The 18,730-nt window shown below is 36.1% G+C and overlaps 1 protein-coding gene across 4 annotated transcripts in view; it reads left to right on the top strand.

Moving 5' to 3' along the window:
- ORC3 (origin recognition complex subunit 3) overlaps window positions 1-18,730 on the top strand; it is a 62,420-nt gene that overhangs the window by 27,092 nt on the left and 16,598 nt on the right. For all 4 annotated transcript variants that reach the window (XM_042939326.1, XM_042939323.1, XM_042939324.1 and 1 more), the window contains exons 11-13: window positions 465-528; window positions 9,753-9,869; window positions 11,013-11,092. In XM_042939326.1, coding sequence (XP_042795260.1) covers window positions 465-528; window positions 9,753-9,869; window positions 11,013-11,092 — 261 coding nt within the window. The remainder of the gene's footprint in view (window positions 1-464; window positions 529-9,752; window positions 9,870-11,012; window positions 11,093-18,730) is intronic.

Genomic DNA, 18,730 nt, shown 5'->3' on the forward strand with positions numbered 1-18,730 from the left:
TATATTTAACACATAATAGAATTTGGGGTAAAAAAAAGTATCTCAGATCTAGCTATTTTTGAAGTGGGGAAAGAAAAAAATAACCATTTTATATAGAGCACAGTAAAACCTTTCTGTTTTCACTCGTGAGATTTCTTTGTTGGATTTGAAAACATACCGTAACGAAAAATATTTTTACAAAGGGATGTAATTTGCAGTTTCTTCAGAGTTACTTTTATAAAGAACATTTTCTGATTCTGGAGTTTATGGCTTTTGTTTATGATTAGATCCCTAGATTCTGAAGTATAGCTGCTTTGTGGAGTTAGAAATTACTATTAAACCATGACTATTATCTTAAATTTATTTTTGAGAAGAAATAAAAGAATGTGGCCACCACTCTAGGTAGTTCTTTTCCCCCATGTGATAGTCACATCTTTAGAATGTTTAATTTTCTCTCTTTGTGTACGGGATGGTGAAAATTTTAGGCACGTGGAAAAGCAAGCTTCAGAAAAGCAAGTTGCACTATTGACCAATGAGAGATTTTTGAAGGTAGGAATGTGGATGTATTTGTTTCAGTTTTACTTTTTTTTTCTTCATGAAAAACAATGTGCACATAAAATTTATTCATTGAATTTATAAAACATACCTGTCTGTCCTAATACGCTTTTCACAGTGAATTAGTGGGTCTTGATGATCATATAGGAGTATGACTATTGAAGATGACACAAAACTTTAATTCTCTAAAAGATGACCTTTTTTATTGAGACAAAATATTAACTACAGGTTTATCGTATGGTGTATTTCGAAAATACTTTTGAGATCTCAACTTTATTTCCATATTCCATTTTGGAATCTCCAGGCAATGTCATTTTAATGTTTTTTTAAAGGCCGTCATAAATAAAGGCACATAGAAGCCATGCAGTTTAGGGACCCACTGCTAAGTGGGTATTGATTTGATTTGAAAAAGATATCATTCTATATTGATACAATGCCAGGAAAGAAGTAATGAGCTTAGAAAATTGAGTGAACAATACAACACAGGGAATATCAAAAGGAAGATTTTTTTGGTTCTTTCTTGAATAAATGATACTCAGACATGGTACAATTCAAAAGGCAAAGATAATATACAGTGAAAACACTCCCTCACACCTTTACCCTCCAACTACCTACTTTCTTTTCCTAGATACAGTTAGTGTTACTAGTTTCTTATGTGTTTTCCTAGAAAGATTTTTCACATATACAAGGAATTTTACGTATTTTAGGAGTTTCCTTCTTTCTTTTACAGAATATAAATGAGTATATTATATATGCTGTTCTGCACCTGTTTTGTTTTGCACTTAATGTTGAAAATCATTTCATATCAATACTGAGTGTGGTATAGTACTTTTGGGATGAATGTACCTTCATTTTACGTAGTAAGTCCCTTAATGATGGACAACTAGAAATGCATAGTGTCACATTTGTTTTCATACTTGTCATGCCTTTTTTAAGGAAAAAGTTGTCAGAAAATTGTAATGAAATTAAGATGAGATTGAAGTAGCCCTAGTACTAAAGGTTTTGCTGGCCCAGACTGTTTTCAAATTTTGAGTGAAAGAATGTTAGTTCCTAGAGGGCGTGTGTTCTGTATAGCTCTGAATACTAATTTACCTTCTATTCATAAATGCTAAAAAGAGAATGGCTTTTTTATAATTGAGATATAATTGACATACAGTATAACAGTGGACAGTGGCTTTTTGTTGGGCATTATTTCTAATGCAGAATCCACACTGGGCCATAATATAAAATCACTTCTAGACTGGGTTTAATAATCACTTTAATAATCTCTGTAACCTTTTTAGAGCAGTATAAGAAGTTTCACATCCTAATGCAGGTTGTTTTGGTAGAGGGAACTTTAAGAACTAGTGGAAAGGGATGTGTGCATGTTTACTGAGTTTTAAGATTAGATGGATTAGCTCTGCTGAGTCAGCTAGTTGCCAAGTGCATTTCCTGCTACAGCATATTTTCAGAAGCCAGGAATAGATTTTTAAAGAGTACTTTTAACCGTTGAAATGACAAAGGGAGAGAATCTCTAGGCTCATCTGTTGTGGAAATAGTCTGACATTTATCTCTGCTTCTCAGTAACGTTTCATGTATTTTCTAAGCATTTATTTATCTGTTCTTGTTCTTATTGCACTTATCAGCCCCATTTGTTATTATCTTTGCTGTATTCATTTTAGGATTGCATATTTTGTTATTCAAAGGCTTATTTAGGAAGGTACACAAAGATTTGTACCTTACCCTAAAAAAGTTATGTGCAGGTCACCTGCTAAATTCAAAGACCAAAAGAGGTCTGTGAGGGGCACCCGGGTGGCTCAGTTGGTCAAGTGTCTGACTCCTGATTTCGACTCAGGTCATGATTCATGATGGGCTGTGAGTTCAGGCCCCACATTGGGCTCTGTGCTGCGCATGGAGCCTGCTTAAGATTCTCTCCCTCTCCCTTTGCTCTTCTTGCACATGTGCTCTCTCTCTAAAAAAAAAAAAAAAAAAAGTCTATGAAAAAGATTAATCAACATGTCTGTGGATTTTTGTAGTTTAGAGTAAAAGTATCTTTGTATATTTTATTCATTTATTTAAGCATTTATTATTCTTTTTCTCCTTTTATGGTTTTTTTAAACACACAATCAATTTTTATATGTATTTTACCATGATAAAAATTGGAAAAAACCCCACATGATAATTAAAAGTATGGTACTTCATGATACAGGGGAAGATCCTGATTATGACCTCAGCAAATTTCAACTTGCATTTCAACTCCAGCTACTTGTTAGCCAGGTATACCTTAGAAAAATCACTCACCCTATTTAAGCCTCAATTTCCTTATTTATAAAATGGGACAATAATTCCTAGTGTGATTTCCTCATACAGTTAGTGATAATCGAAGTCCATTCAGCAAATGAGAGTGATTTATGAACAAATATACAGTAAAACTTTTATAAATGTGAATCATAAATATTGTTATTACTTTTCTGTATGATAAAAATTAAGATCAATGTGAATGTGTAGTTTCGTATATTACATATTCTGTATTATGCATACTAAATGTAATATTCTTGCATTACATGGTTGTATAGATTATGTAGTTATGTAGACATGTGTACTGTTAGAATTTATCACACTCAGATTTTGAAGACATAGACCTCAAAGTATATACTCCAGAGAAATTTATACTCCTTATATCTAGATTCTTTCGTCCCTGAATATCTACTTTGCTCCCTACCCTGATTAACTAAACCCAGTAGTTCTTAAACTTTAGTATGTATCAGAATCACGGGGAGGGCTTGTTAAAACACTGATTAATGGCCTCCATCCCCAGAATTTCTGCTTTTGTAGCTCAAATGTGGGTCCTGAGAATTTGCATTTCTAGCAAGGTCCCTGGTAATGCTGATGCCTTTGGCCTGAAGACCATTTTTGAGAACCACTTGAACTGGACTGGTTGCCTAGAAGGAAATGTTTATTGTTTCCCTTGCCATGTTCTCTTAAATTTAGAATTAATCTAAATTCTAACTTAAATGAAGGATTTATATGAATCATCCCCAGACTGGACTCAAGATGTTAAAAAACCTTCAACTCCTTTAGAATTATGGACCCTCAGTTTCACAGATACAGCTTTAAAACTATATGTCAGCTTTGTATTTCATAAACTACATGGGTTTTTTGAAAGTATACTTTCAAATTTAAAAATTCAGCTGACTAAACCATATACATTTGTAGAAGTGTCACTGGGAAGTTCAAGCTAAGGCATGACATAGAGCTGATAAAAGATTAAAGATTCTGTGCATTCTCTCACTTCTGAGTAGTCTGTCCTGTGAATGTATTGTGCAGCAGAGTACAGAGGCCAAAAAGTGCACTCTGACAGTTAACAATCTAGTCTTCCTATGCTTAAGCAGAATAGGCCTGCACAAGCTCCCATTAATGCAAACTTCTGATGACTCAAGAGCTTTCAAATCCTGTGGTAGAAGTGTAACCAGATAATCTTTTTTCTTTTTTATTAATGTTGTTTATTTTTGAGAGAGAGATCGAGCAGGGGAGGGACATATAGGGAGGGGGATAGAGGATCCAAAGCAGGCTCCATGCTGACAGCAGAGAGCCTGACACAGGGCTTGAACCTGTGAATGGCAATATCATGACCTGAGCTGAAGTCAGACACTTATCTAACTGAGCCACCCAGGGGCTCCTATCCAGAGAATCTTTAAAGTTTCTTTTGGCTCTAAAATGCTGTGATTTTATTTACTTGTTCATTAAACAGATTGGTAATTTTTTTTGCTGACTAGTTAATTTGATTCCTCATTAAAATTTTATTTTAGTACATCTGTTTAATTGGAGATAGGTAAATAATTACTATGGGTTTTAGGTGAAATAGCAAGAGCTGTTACTGTTTATATTTTTACCATGTTTTGCCTCATACCATTGCTTTAGTAATCAAGGTTTCTGGTTTTTTTTAACTTAACCCTTTAATTCATGAAACAGTATTTCATGAGAAGCTGTCAAAGTGCCTTATATAGAACTTTCAAATTCTTCATAATTGCAAAGATGATTTTTATTATTGCTTGTCCCTGAAATTTTGTTTCAAGTCCAATATTAAGGAGAGCTTTGAAGAAGATTGTGCCTCGTATTTGCATAATTATTATCTGATAATAAAAAACACTAGGCCTTAATATACTGGAAGGATTTTTTGAATAGTGAGAAATTCTTTTTCTTTCTATGAGCAAATGTTTTGGAGGAATGGAATATTAACAGCTTTTCCCAATTAGTAGATAGTTTTTATGCATTGTCTCATTTTCAGTCACAGCCACCACATATGACAGATGTTTTTATCCCTTTGTATAGATGAGGAGAGTCACAAAATGATTAAATAACTTTGCCTATCTAAAGTGTCACAATTAGCAAATGGTACATCTGGCATTAATACCCAGATCTGACATCATAGGCCATACATTTTCTGTGACGCTTCATTGAAGAATTAGTATAGGGTGATGAGAAGGTGCCTAAGGTTCTGTATTAGTGTTTGAGAAGTCAGAAATGAGCTTTCCAAATACTGTGGCAAGTTAACAGTGAAGATAATTTGTAGGAGGCTTAGAAAACTACTTGGTATGAGGTAGCTTTGGCCAGGTGTCATGGAGCACTACATGCTGCTGCTCAAATTAGAAAAGGAAACATTCACACACACATATACACACTTTATTTTCAAAATACTTTTTAAAAAAAGCAAGTCTCAACACCATATCTAAGATTAGGCCCATTTTAATCCTGTGCTGACTACACCAACCACACCCTCTCTGTTACCGGTAATGGCTGTTCATGTTGATCCTGTCTTGTCAAGAAGTTACATTATACTTAGTATATTTAATAAATGACTAATTCCACGTACTTCACATAAGAAAATCTGTTTATATATTTTTATTCAAATCTTCCTTAAAGCTATTTGGCTTGGTTTCAACCCCTTTCAACTTAGATTCAATCTCTTGCGGGTGACAGGTGAAGTTTTTTATTCTGACTTGTTAATATTTTATGTCTCTATTCCCTCTGTACTCAGCTAGATTTTAAATCGGTTGAGAGTAGGAAGTAGGTCTTGGACTTGTTAGAATTGTAATTTGTTAGTATTAGAAAGATAACCTGATTGAATATGCTCATTTTACAAATGAAGAAATGTAACCAAGAGAGAGGAAGTGAAATATCTAAGGTCGCAGAGCAAGTTAGTGGTAGATTTCTTTTCACCATTTAGTATGCTTTTCATGGTGATTCGTGAACAAAAGGCACAGAATTACTTCATGAGTTTGGTGGTAACCTGCCTTTCACCTACCTTTGCCTCCACCTCTTCTTTCTATTTCTTTTGACAGACAGGGCAGGAGGAGGGGGAAAATCTATTAGGAGAAATAATTAAAAGAAAAGAGAAGAAAGGAAGAAAATGACTGGAAACAAACTACTACATGTGATCAAACAAGCTAGGCTTTAGCACAGTAGTGCGGCAGGAACGGGCAGCTTCAGTGCAAACCCTTCATCAAATGCTGCTGGTCTGAAGTGCCCAGTGGGAACGCAGAGAACAAAAGGCTGAGGCAGATGAGAGGAGAAGCACACAGGCCACACTAGTGCTGGGAGAAAGCCATGCTTTGGCACTCCAGGAGCTGGCTGTCATGTGATGAGACACTGGGAACCAAACACTGTTGGTCAAAATTTCTCCGTAATGAGAAAAATCATGCTTTGTTCTAGCAAGATGATAACTAAGAGAATGCTGTGTTCTTGGACAGCAGATACCTCTTATTCCTAAAATCCAGTGTCTGTTTTACCAGCTTTTGTTATCAGTGAATTGATTGAAAGGAACATATTATAAAGATTTACAGCCATTTTTACATAACTTACTTTAAATCTTCCTGGTGTCACTCTTCACCCCATACATAACATTCTGGACACAAAAGTAATAAATACTATGGAAAGTAGAAGAGAATTGCAAAAACTAAGCATCATGGCAAATATAATTCTGTCTGATCATATTTTCTTTACCTATATATATTTAAATTTTACATAGGTATTGGTTTCCTCTCCAAAGAAAGTAACCAGCTCAGTAAAAATAGGGGCCTTGTCATGTAAGTAAACAAGAATACATGAATGATTTTGACTGAATGACAGACAAGATTGATGTGATTGGAGATGGCTGATTTAAAAGGGTATACTATACATTTACTGGCCACCCACAGCCTAATATAAATGTGGCTTTTTAGGTCCGTAGTGGTTTGTTTGTTTTTTTTACCCTGAGTCAACATTTACAAATTGAGACATTTTACATTACAAATTCAGACTTCCATCTTTTGTTGAAAAATTAGTAAATCTGGTCCACATCCAGCAAGACAACAAGTGGTTGCTCTTATTTAGAAGGGAGACTGAGTGCATGTTGGCCTCCGTTCATTAATGCACTTCCTCATTCAACAAAGTTCGTGAGGGTCCACTGTGTGCCAGGTGTTAATCTGGGTGCTGAGAATATAGGAGTGAACAAAACTGACAAAAACCTCTGCCTTCATGGGGCTTACATGCTATCAAAAGAAGTAGGTAAAATATCTGTGTTGCTAAGGAAAAACAATGAAGGAAAAAAGCGGAATGTGAAGTTCAGTGTGCATGGGGAGTTGGATTGACATTTTAAATAAGGACCTTACTGAGAAGGTGAATTTTGAATAAAGACTAAAGGAAGTTACAGAGCTTGCCATGCAGGAATCTGGCGGAAGGGAATTCCAAACAGCAGCGAGACAGCAAGTGGAAAGGACCTGAGGTTGGAGCCTGTCTTGATGTTTGAAGAGGAGCAAGGAGGCTGCTCTTTTGTATTTGATATCAGAGAAATATCTTTGTTTGCGTCTCTTTATCAAAAATCAGAAAAGACCATGAGGTCTTCATGTGTCAAGAAAAGAAGAAAGCATATCTCTTTGGGAAATAATGAATATTACTAGGCAAAGTATATCTCTGTTAAAAAGAATCATCCTAACCACAGTTATGAAATAAAACAGTGGCAGCCATGACCAGTGTATGGCTGTGATTCCAGAGGAAAAATTTAACGAATGGAAAACAAGATTACTATTTGAACAGGCTTTGTTTTCACATGTGCATAGTGTGATGCTGCTGTAAGCATTAAGTGGAGAATTTTCTCAGCATCAAAACCTATAAAAAGGTGTTCATAAAGTGCATTAAGAATTGGCCTGGAGAGAAGCATTTGCAGATATGAATCTCAGTAAGACAAAGGATTTAGAGAATAGTGTCATGTAGAAAGTTAATCATTTGGATGTTTTCTGCTGCAGCTGATAAGAACACAGATGTGAATAACAATGGAATCTTATGTAGAGAGTAGTTCCAGAGTCAATACATAAGGCAAAAGTGTGGGATGGTCAAAATAACTTAACTCTTGAAAAATCCCTTAGAAGGGTATAGCAGATTTCTCATGAAGTCCAGCATAGCTAGTTTTACTTGCAGTGTTGGAACCAGAACTCCATTTCCTCAGTTGGGCATTGGATAAAATAGTATGCTGTGTTATGTGAACAAAACAAAACATGTTTTAAATGCTAGAATTCCACTGGGCACAGGGATGTAATCACGCAGAGGTAGGAAGGGACTGAGATCATCTGGAAAAAGAGCATGTGCATAATCCTCCTTCCACCCCTACCCAAGGCATAGTCCCTCGAGTGTGCAACATTGCCCACAAGGTGTAAAGTATTTCAGTTTCCTCCCCCTCTGAGTAAATTCAGTTCTGCATCACCCATTATTTGTACATGCACAAAAGCATGTACTCCACTAAGCAAAAGGAATAGGTAGTTCAAGAAGCATGAAGTATGGTTATTAATCAGTAATAGATTCCTTTCCCTCCAGAATACTTTTCTTTGTTTAAAAGCTCTTCAGGCATACATTAAGGCAAATAATTAGTGGCTTTATGCACTCTCCATGTTACAGCATAGAGTAAAATTAGAGCTGAGTGTACTCTCCCAGTGGTGGTTAAAGTACCCTTTGTTAGGATAGGAGACCTAGATTTTTGAAATTACCAACTAACTCAAATACTGGGAGGAAAAACATTTTGATTCTGAAAGCTTTTTCATTTGCCCTGTGCTTTCAGGTAATAATCTATAGATTGCTGATGAAGGAATTGATTTCTAAGTGCATTAGAGTTTAGGAAAATATATCAGATTTGTTGCTTTTTATAGGTTAGGTTTGCTTGAATTTATTCGTATCTGAGGTGTTATTTTCTGCAGGCTTGACTGCTAAAAATAATGGGTATCTGCAAGATATTACTGGTGGAAAAAAACCGCAGCCCGGCAGTTAAAGTCCTTTATTTGACTTACAGAGAAGAAAAAAATGTGAAGACCATGCCACAGATCATAATCCTTTTAAGAGAATGTTACAGGATGAAGCAGTTATAAAAGTATTTGAGGTCTGAAAAATACTTGGATGTTGATAGAATGTAGTGTGTTAAAATCATTTCTAAACTGTTTCAGAAGGTTCTAGAAAACATAATACCCCTCCCGCCCCCCCACAAAAAAGCCCTTTTGAAACTGATTTGTGGGATTAGTCATCCACAAGTTTCTTAAGACACTATCTCCCATATTATACTTGTTGGAGTCTAAATTCTAAAGCTTGATGGCTTTAGATTTCTCTTTTCATTTTTTTTTTTTTAATTAGTAAAGCGAATAAAACCAGTGTTAGAAATTCTCAACAAAAAGCAGGCATTTATCAGAATCACCCGTGGTGTTTCTTCTGTAGTCTTTCTTTGAAACACAGTTCTAATTGTACTTTAAGAGAAGCATAGGCCTTAAGTGTAACCTCAGCAACTGTTAATGATGTTGGTATTGGGCTCTGTAGTGATCTTCTCACCCTTCTGATGCCAGCAAGGTAGAGGGTGGTAGGCCTACCTCGCTGTGGCACATACTGGGTGACTGACACAAGCAGGCATCCAGCAGGGTGCTTTTTTGCACACTTGTGTTGTGGGAAGCCAAGTTATAATGGCAGTGCTATAGATAGAAGGAAACTACAGGACTAATTTTGGTGTGTGTAAAATATCACCAGACCTGATACTAAATCAGAAATACCCAGCCTTTATCCTAGATTTTGTGTGTGTTACTAATTCTCAAAATTAAGGAAATTAATTTGTAATTCTGCATCTTTTCTCACCAGTTTTCCAGGAATTATATATATATATTCGTGAGGTAGATTTTATTATTCTTTTAATTACTGACTTACATATTTGTAATGTATTCTGTGATTTTTAGGAGGAAATACAATCATTACTAGAAAACTTACATGTTTACCATACAAATTACTTCCTGGTTTTGAGATGTCTTCATCAGTTCACCTCTTCTCTTCCCAAGTACCCATTGGGTCGACAGGTAACCAGAACTTCTTCATTTGGAATGTCTGCAGTAGGAATATCAGTAGTTTCTTGCTTTGATTTCAGCAGCATTCAGGCATCAGAATTTGAAATGGATCCAAATCAGGCACTGAGTGCACAATCTAAATCCATTCCAGCTGTACACATTACTGGTAATTGAAGCAGTATATTTTGTTCTGATGGCCACAGCTAGAAACAACCACATGAATCCCAGTGGTGTTGCTTCCCCCCTCCTCCCCCGCCCCCCAATGTATTTGTCCTAAGGCATTTTAACCTTTTTCTTTCACACTTCTTTGTCATGTATACTGAGTTGATCCCCCCACTTTATCAAAATAGCAAAAAGAATCTGTTTGAGAATGCTTAATGGTTAACCTTGCATTCCACCAAGAACTAAAAGGGAAACAGCATTTCTGCCCTTGCAAAATTATGCCCCACTGGCCTTTGTGTCATACTCTAAACCTGTGAACCAGCTAGAGAGTGGATGTTAGTGGAATAATTCTGTATTCCTAAATATTTGCATCCTACCTCAAAGGTTTAGACAACAGGGGTACTGGGTGGGTCAGTGGGTTAAGCGTCCAACTCTTGATTTCGGCTCAGGTCATGATCCCAGAGTTGTGGGATCCAGCCCCGTGTTGGGGTGTTGGGGTCCAGGCTGAGTGTAGAGCCTGCTTGGAATTCTCTCCCCCCCACCCCCGCTCCTCTCCCCCACATTCATGTTCTCTCTCTCTCTCTCTCTCTAATAAGTAAATAAATAAAGGTTTAGAGAACAAATCTAAATACATAGGAATGATTTGTTTATGAAAGGATTTCTGCCATTAAGCTTTCTTTTTAATAATCACATATTGCTTTTATTTTATTATTTTCTTATTGCAGTGTGATCAGTATTATCAGCCAGTCCCAATGTAGTCTCATGTTGCTTTTATGTAAATGGTATTCTTATATAGCCTGACCTATGTGATGTGTGCCCAGTCTGTTGTCCTCTAAAGAAAATGATTTTGTTTTGTTTTGTTTTGTTTTAGAAAATGATTGTTTTTAATAATATTTATTTTTTTGTCTTGACCATTTATGATTTTGTCAAATGAGCAGTGTGTAACTTAGTACATCACTTTTGGTTCCTTACAAGTGTGCTTTTTACTTACAGATCAGAGAGCTGTACTGCACTTGTTTAGAAAAGAACATATGGGATTCAGAGGAGTATGCATCAGCTTTGCAGCTGCTGAGGTAGTTTTGTTTTTTTTTCTGTTTTGTCTGATGTAAGCCTGTCAATAAATAACCCTTTCCTCCAGAATGTTGCCTGCCAAGGGGTTTTTAAGTAGCCATGCTGTGTCTAATATTTGTAAATACCTTGAACTTGTTTGTGGTTTATGGTGGTTTTAATGTAGCAACCATCCATTTCTTTGCTGGTTTTACCTTGTTTTTGAACTTGTGATTTTTTTTTTCCTAGAGAGAGATTGTGAGTGGGGGAGAGGGGCAGAGGGAGAGAGAGAATCTCGAATAGGCTCAATGCTCAGCCTGAAGCCTGACACGGGGTTCGATCCCACAACCCTGGGATCATGCCTGAGCTGAAATCAAGAGTCAGTACTTCAACTGACAGAACTACCCAGGTGTCCTGAACTTGTGCTTTTTAAAGTAAAATGAGCATTTAGTCAAATATTGACACTACCTGAGGAGGGCTTAGGTATGGATAATTTTAATCTTGCCAGCTTGATGGCATGGCAGGGAAAGTAGTCATGGAAAGTGATCTCACCATGGCCCCAACCAGGATGGGTGGAGTTGCAGCATCACTTGGTGAAATGTGTCCTGTGAAGGAGGTCACTGCTGAACTTGAGGACCAGCGATGAGGAGGCAGTGGCCTTGATGCCTTACCCCCATCTGAGCTGGCCCTGCTTTCATTAGCACGGGAGATCATAAATTTATCTAATATTATATAAATAAGACATCTTGGTGTTGTCACATATCAGAGATCACTTACCACCCTGACAAATTTACCTTTTAAAGTTATAATCATTTGTTTTTCTTGGCTTCACTTATACATACGTTGACTTTTTAGTCTTCCATAAAAATAATGACCACTTGGAAAATGAGGAAAGGAAAATCAAGTGTGAGTTAAGTTTCTGCACGCACACTTATAATTTTCCTCAGTGAATATAAATGCTTATATGAAAATATCATAAAGAAGTCTGAGAATTGAATATTTATTAAGTCTTGGCTTCCTCTGGGCCCACAAGAAAAGAACAGATGGGCACAGTAGGAGGAAAATTCACATTGAAAGCACTTTAGGTCCAGAGACTTAATAATACAAATGTCAGTGATCTAGCAGGTGCAGCTTAAGATAGGAAACTAATTTTATGCTATCTGGAAAAATAACTCCCCATGGAAACTAGATTGCCACTGAAAAGCTCTGTTTTATTTCAGTTTTTTAAATGCCAGTAAGAGATTTCTGTGTACTTCTGTATGTCAACGGAGACTTCATTTGCTTTCTATTCAAGTCAACATTCCTGCCTCAACACCTAGTTGATTCTTGCTGAGTTTCCTCTTTAATTTTTGTGATTAGTGATTGTCTTCCTTTTCCAGTTGAATAGTCTTAAATTCATAGATTCCTTTGTCAGAGAGGGGCTTGCTTTTTTCTTTCTACATCTTTTTGGCATCGGTAATCTTGGGGTACAAGTCAAGGGTCAAGAATGCCAATTCCAAACTAGGTTAAGGAAACATGAGCAATAATAGTAATGGTGACAGTCGTAACCACTGTTTATAAAAGCTTGCAGTGTGTCAGGCACTGTGTTAGGTAGGCACTTTCAGTAAACTTTCCTGTCTAATACACAAGTACACCTTTGTGGCAGATACTATTATCCACACTTTACAACTCAGAATACTGAAGCATATATAGGAATTAGAATTTGCCTGAGATCTCCTAGTTGTTGATGGAACCAGAATTCTAATCCAGATCTGATTTCACAGCTGTTGTACCTTCCACTATTCTTACTAAGATCTAAAGTATGGGCTTGGGGATCTGAGTAAAGCAGAAGCAATAAATAGAAAGTGAAGTTTCAGTCATTTTGCTAAACTGAGGTCAGAAACATAGGAATATAAAAAGCATTAAGGATGAAATATGTCAGGTACAGCAAAGACAGCTTAGAGTCTGGGCACTACCAAGAATCTGGGAATGTCCAGAATGGATTTCTTTTCCTTTTGTGCAGATTAGATGTGGAAAAGAAGTCAAGGACACTTGTCAGTTTAGGCATTCTAAGTAAGAATCATCTGAATTTAGGAAACCAGATATTCCCATCACCTGTCTTCAAACAATTCACATCATGAGAGAAAATAAGATTAAAATGATCACTGAATGTCACTTGGGAAAAAAAACTGAGGTCCTGTAGAAACATAGTCTAGAAACATTTCCAGTTTGACTTTTTTTGTTAAGTTCCTTAAAGGCAGTATTTCTCTTGAAAAATCCCTTTTATATGGAAACTGACATGTTTAAATAATCATAAATCAACTTGGTGAAATATTTTGTGATCATTGAAAAGTATTTAATTCCTGATATTTGTATGGAACCACAAAAGAATAGCTAAAATAATCTTGAGAAAGAACACAGGTGGGAGGCATCGTTCTTCTTGATTTCAAGCTATATTGCAAAGCTACAGTCAGTAATCAAAACAGTATGGTGTTGACATAAAAAAAGACACATAGATGAATGAAACAGAATAGAGAGCCCAGACATAAATTCTTACATATATAGACAATTTATGACAGAGGAGGCAAGAACAGATAATAGAGAAAGGACAGTCTCTTTAATAAATGGTGCTGGGAAAACTGGACCACTTTCTTAACACCAGTCACAAAAATCAACTCAAAATGGATTAAAGATTTGAAAATAGACTTGAAACCACAAAAGTAGAAGAAAACATAAGTGAACCTCCTTGACATTGGTCTTCGCAATGATATTTTGGCTTTGATACCAAAAGCAAAAATAAACCGGTGGGACTACATCAAACCAATAAGCTTCTAAACAGTAAAGGAGAAACCATCAATAAAATGAAAAGGCAACCTATTAAATGGGAGAAAATATTAGGAAATCATACATCTGATAAGGGTTTAATATCCAAAATATATAAAGAACTCCTACAACTCAATAGAAAAAACAAACAATTGATTAAAAAATGGGCAGAGGAGCTAAACAGACATTTTCCCAAAGAAGACATACAGATGGCCAATAAGTGCATGAAAAGATGCTTAACATGACTAGTCATCAGAGAAATGCAAATCAAAACCTTAATGAGATATGTCCTCACACCTGTTAGGAGGCTCTTATCAAAAAGTCAAGAAATAACAAGTGGTGGTGAGGAATACTTGTGCCCTATTGGTGGAGATATAAATTGGTGCAGTCGTTATGGAAAACAGTGTGGAGATTCTTCAAAAAATTAAAAATAGAACTACCATTTGACCTAGCAATTCAATTTCTGGGTGTTTATCTGAAGGAAATGAAAATGCCAACTCAAGATACCAGTGTTCCCATGTTTATTGCACCTATTCACAATAGACAAGACATGGAAACAAGCCAAGTGCCCATCAATCAAGGAATGGATAAAGAAAAATGCACATATACACACATAGTGGAATATTATTCAGCCATAAGAATTAGGAAGTCCCTCTATAACACTGAACTCAGATACCGAGAACAGATTGGTAGTTGCCAGTGGTGGGGGGGTGGGCAAAATGACTGAAGGTGGTCAAAGAGTACAAATTCCAGTTATAAAATAAGCCCTGGGGATGTAATTTATAGTATGGTGATATGTAGTATTGCATATTTGAAAGTTCCTGATAGAGTAAATCTTAAAAGTTTTCATCACAAGAAAGAAAATTTATAGTTATGTGCAGTGGTGGATGTTAACTAGACTTCTTACGGTGATCATTTCACAGTATATACACATACCAGATCATGTACACGTGAAACTAATATGTCATTTGCTAATTATCTCAGTTTTAAAGTGTATTTACGTGGTATTTGTAATGTTGAAAATATCATATATTCATGAGTGGAAAAAGACTTACAGAATTGTATATCACAGTTATTTTTAAAATGTATGCAGCAGACATTGATGTACACGTGGGGAGCTGGCAGTTATGCCTTTATAAAAGGCCATAATTTGACAGGAGTGCAGTGGTTCTGCATGTCTTCCATAGCCTTTCTTCTTTCAGTCAACTCTTGGAGCATGAAGACCACATCCCTATGCAGGATATGAGTTGGTTAATTTTTTACCAAGCATGTATTATTATATAAGGATATACTTAAGACACCATTTGGGAACCGGAAGTAGTAAAAATGGTGCTAGCCCAGCAGCGAGCTACGTGAGTGCACTGGGCTTCTTGTGGTCAGCTCTGAAAGACCTTAAGAGGAAAAATTTACCTTTCTATTAGAGAGAATTTCTAAACAGCCATCTAGAAATCAAACACTTGACCGAGCATTTTTCAGACTTGAAATTCAAAAAACCTTGCTTCCATAGTAAGGTTTTAAGGGTATTGATAAAATACCCTTAGAGTTTTAACTTACAGGAACATGATGGATCAGCTAGACCTGTAAAGTACTGTGATTTCACATCAGTAGCCATGGAGTGCTATGCAATGATTCTTGGACTGAGAGTAATGAGAAGTGTGCCTGTCTTCTTAGGGGAATTTATTCTGCCCCTTGCCCCATCAATTGAGAATTACTTATCTAGGATTATCTCATTTTCTTCCAAATAAGGAAACCAAAACTGGAAACACTGAGTGACTTTTATGCAGTTGACACAGCTGGAATTTAAATCTGAATCTTCAAAGTTAAGTCTGTTTTTCAGCCCTATTCCAATTATTTGGGAGGTAGTATAAAAGGTAATTTCTGTGGGTTTGTGGCCAGCAGTCCATGTTCAGAGCACACCTCAAATGTTAAAACGAACCAGCCAAACAAGCTTCTGTGGCCGCAAAACCCCCTTCCCATCCTGACACTAGGCATCTTGGCACAGAGTACAGACATATAAATGAAAGAAGCCACAGTGTCTGGTCTGCTTATCCGAAGTATAACCTTATGAGTTTGCTGGACAAACAGATTTATAAATTGAAGTTGATTGATAGCTAAAGGAATTTAGGCTGAAAGAAATTATTCTAATTTCTGAGTAAGGCTTTTGAGTTAAACAGTAATATATTAATAGGTCAGCTCAGCTTTCACTGAGTTAAAAAAACATGACCCAAGTAATAATATTAACATTTGATCACTTTAGGTTAGTTGAAAGAGACTAGAGATTTGGAATCTAAATAATACATTGTTTCCTGAATTTGCAGATCAACTTTAGATGAGATTTAAAGATCTAGTTAATGAAAAATAGCACAGCTCCACAGTCCATGTGATGCTTACTAAATAGCATAATTTAGCTTTTGATGATCTAGATTTGTCTGTGCAGAAGGTATATGAGACTGTACAGTTAAAATGTAGTTTCTTTCTTAGAACAAGGATTGCTAGTCCTGAATCTGCATCATGCCAGGTCCTCCATAGTCATCTGTACACTTGTGGTGAAATCAACGAGCTGAATTGTTGAAGCTCATTCAATAGCAAAAGATGTTGATAGTTGCTGTTTTTAAAGTAATGATTTTCAGGCTTTAGTGTACATAAGAATCAGCTGAGGTGTATTAAACATGTATACTTTTGCCCTCTCCCCAATGATTCTGAATCCTTTGGAACTGGGGTGTGGTGGACAGAAGGAATCTGCATTTAATAAACACTCCACCGCATTTGGACAGATGGGCCAAGGGACCACACTTTGAGAAACACTGTTCTAGAAAATAAAGGGAAGTAAGAAGAAGGTACAAAATTTTGAGGAAAAAAATGAAGCTATTGAAAGAAAAGAAAAGGCTTTATTGGTGGAGAAGCTGGATGTCTTGAGGCAGTTAATCTCAGATTGGTTCCAAAACTGGAACAAGATATTCTACTGCTAATAGTGAATAGTGTTTGTTTGTTTGTTTGTTTGTTTGTTTGTTTTTTCATCTCAGTGGACAGAAAAGATCTGAATTTGTATTTCATTTTTTCTTCACCAAACTTTTAGTGCCTGCTATTTTTTGTTAGAAAACGAGCTGGTAGCTAAGAAATGTTAAAACTGTTAAACATTCAGAAATAGCTAATCTTAGTTTGACAACTGTTTTTCTTTTGAAAAAGAAGTATAAATATATAAAATATAGATGATATATAAAAATATTGAAGTATATAATACATCTTTAAAATATATATATATATTTTAGTTTACTCAAGTTGTTTCTAACTATATGATATAATTTAATTTACCCATTTTGACACAGAAAAGAGCATGGTGTTCCACAAAAGGCACTGTAACTTCCAAGTGCTCCCCTACATGAACCAACTTGTAAATAAAGAAACTATTGTTCACTAAGGCCTGAGGTCATGAAACTGTCAGTGCAGGGCCATTGCCTTGTTCATCCTTTCAAAAAATGTTGGGGTTTTTTTTTTGATGCTTGATATGTGGAGCCACCGATCTGATTACAAAGATAACCCTAGTTCTTATCTACACTGAATTTTGGCTAAGTGAGAGATGAAGGTGGACAGGTAGGCAATTACAATACAGGGGAATAAGTCTGTGATGTATGACAGGTGAGGTCTAGAGTGCTAACCTCCACTGAGCAGATCGAGCAGTTTCACGGAGGAAGTGGCATCTAACATGAAATATCAAGGTGTGGGAAGAATTATGCATATTTTTGGTTTCTCTTTCACTTGTTACCATATATGATTGCTTTGTTGTGTTGTCTTTGAAGTAGATAATCTCTGTGAATATAGTTTTTTGTAAGCTTTTTTATTTTCTTCTAGTTTTCATTGACATATGCAGGTTTGAATTTTTGAGTATTTTTAAAAGCTAATTTATGACAATGTCTGTTTAAAACTTGAGAACTCATTATTTAGAGGATTTTTGCATTAGCCATGGATTGACCAGTTTCTCCTTATAGCCTGTTCTCAATCAGACCTTTATATAATCAGTACTTAACCAGGAATTATTGGCTTTCTGCATGATGAAGCAGAACTCTACATTGCCCTGCAGGATGGTTGTTTTTAATGATTGCCAAATGATTCTCTTTCTGTCTTAGTTAAGGAAACATTTCTTTTATAACAACCTATAAAGCTTTTAACACATTAAGTATCATAAGCCTTAAGTTGGTTAAACATAATTAGCTCTTTTTTGGCATTAATGTGACCTATCTTAATGTGTTTTTTCCTTTCTCTTTAATCTTGTGTGGTGGCTTTCATACTTTATAATTCTGATATTTTCTTTTCAGCTGAATGCTAAATGGGATCTCCCTGAGTTCAAAAGCACTGTCTCACTGTCTCTAGTTCCTCTCCTTTCATTCTGTCTTACCTGATTTGGTTTTTGCTCTCTATTAAAACTACTTTGAAGAAGGTCATTGGTGACTTCCCTGTTCCTAAATCTAATGGTCAGTCCTACGTCTTCATTTGTGTTAACCTGTTATCAGCACCAGCACAGTACAGCACTCTTTCCTTAATGACATTCAGGATCCCGACTCTCGGGTTTCCTCCTACTTTAGTGCATGCTCCTTCTGTCTTCTTTGGTGGTTTCTCTTCTCCTTGACACCCTAACATTACAATGTGCCAGGGCTTAGTCAAAAGCCCACTTTTTTCTTTTTTTTGACTGCCTGACTGTTATTCCATGTACCTAATTAACATCTCCACTTAGATAGCCAATATACATTTCAAAGTTAATATGTTTAAAACTGAATGTGTGATCTTCCCTTTAACCTTAGAATCTTCGTGTAGTCAGTCTTTTTATCCTTCCCATTGTTGAAATCCAAAAACTTGGGTTCTGGCTT

This window comes from Panthera leo, chromosome B2, assembly GCF_018350215.1.
Source record: "Panthera leo isolate Ple1 chromosome B2, P.leo_Ple1_pat1.1, whole genome shotgun sequence".
NCBI classification, from domain to species: domain Eukaryota; kingdom Metazoa; phylum Chordata; class Mammalia; order Carnivora; family Felidae; genus Panthera; species Panthera leo.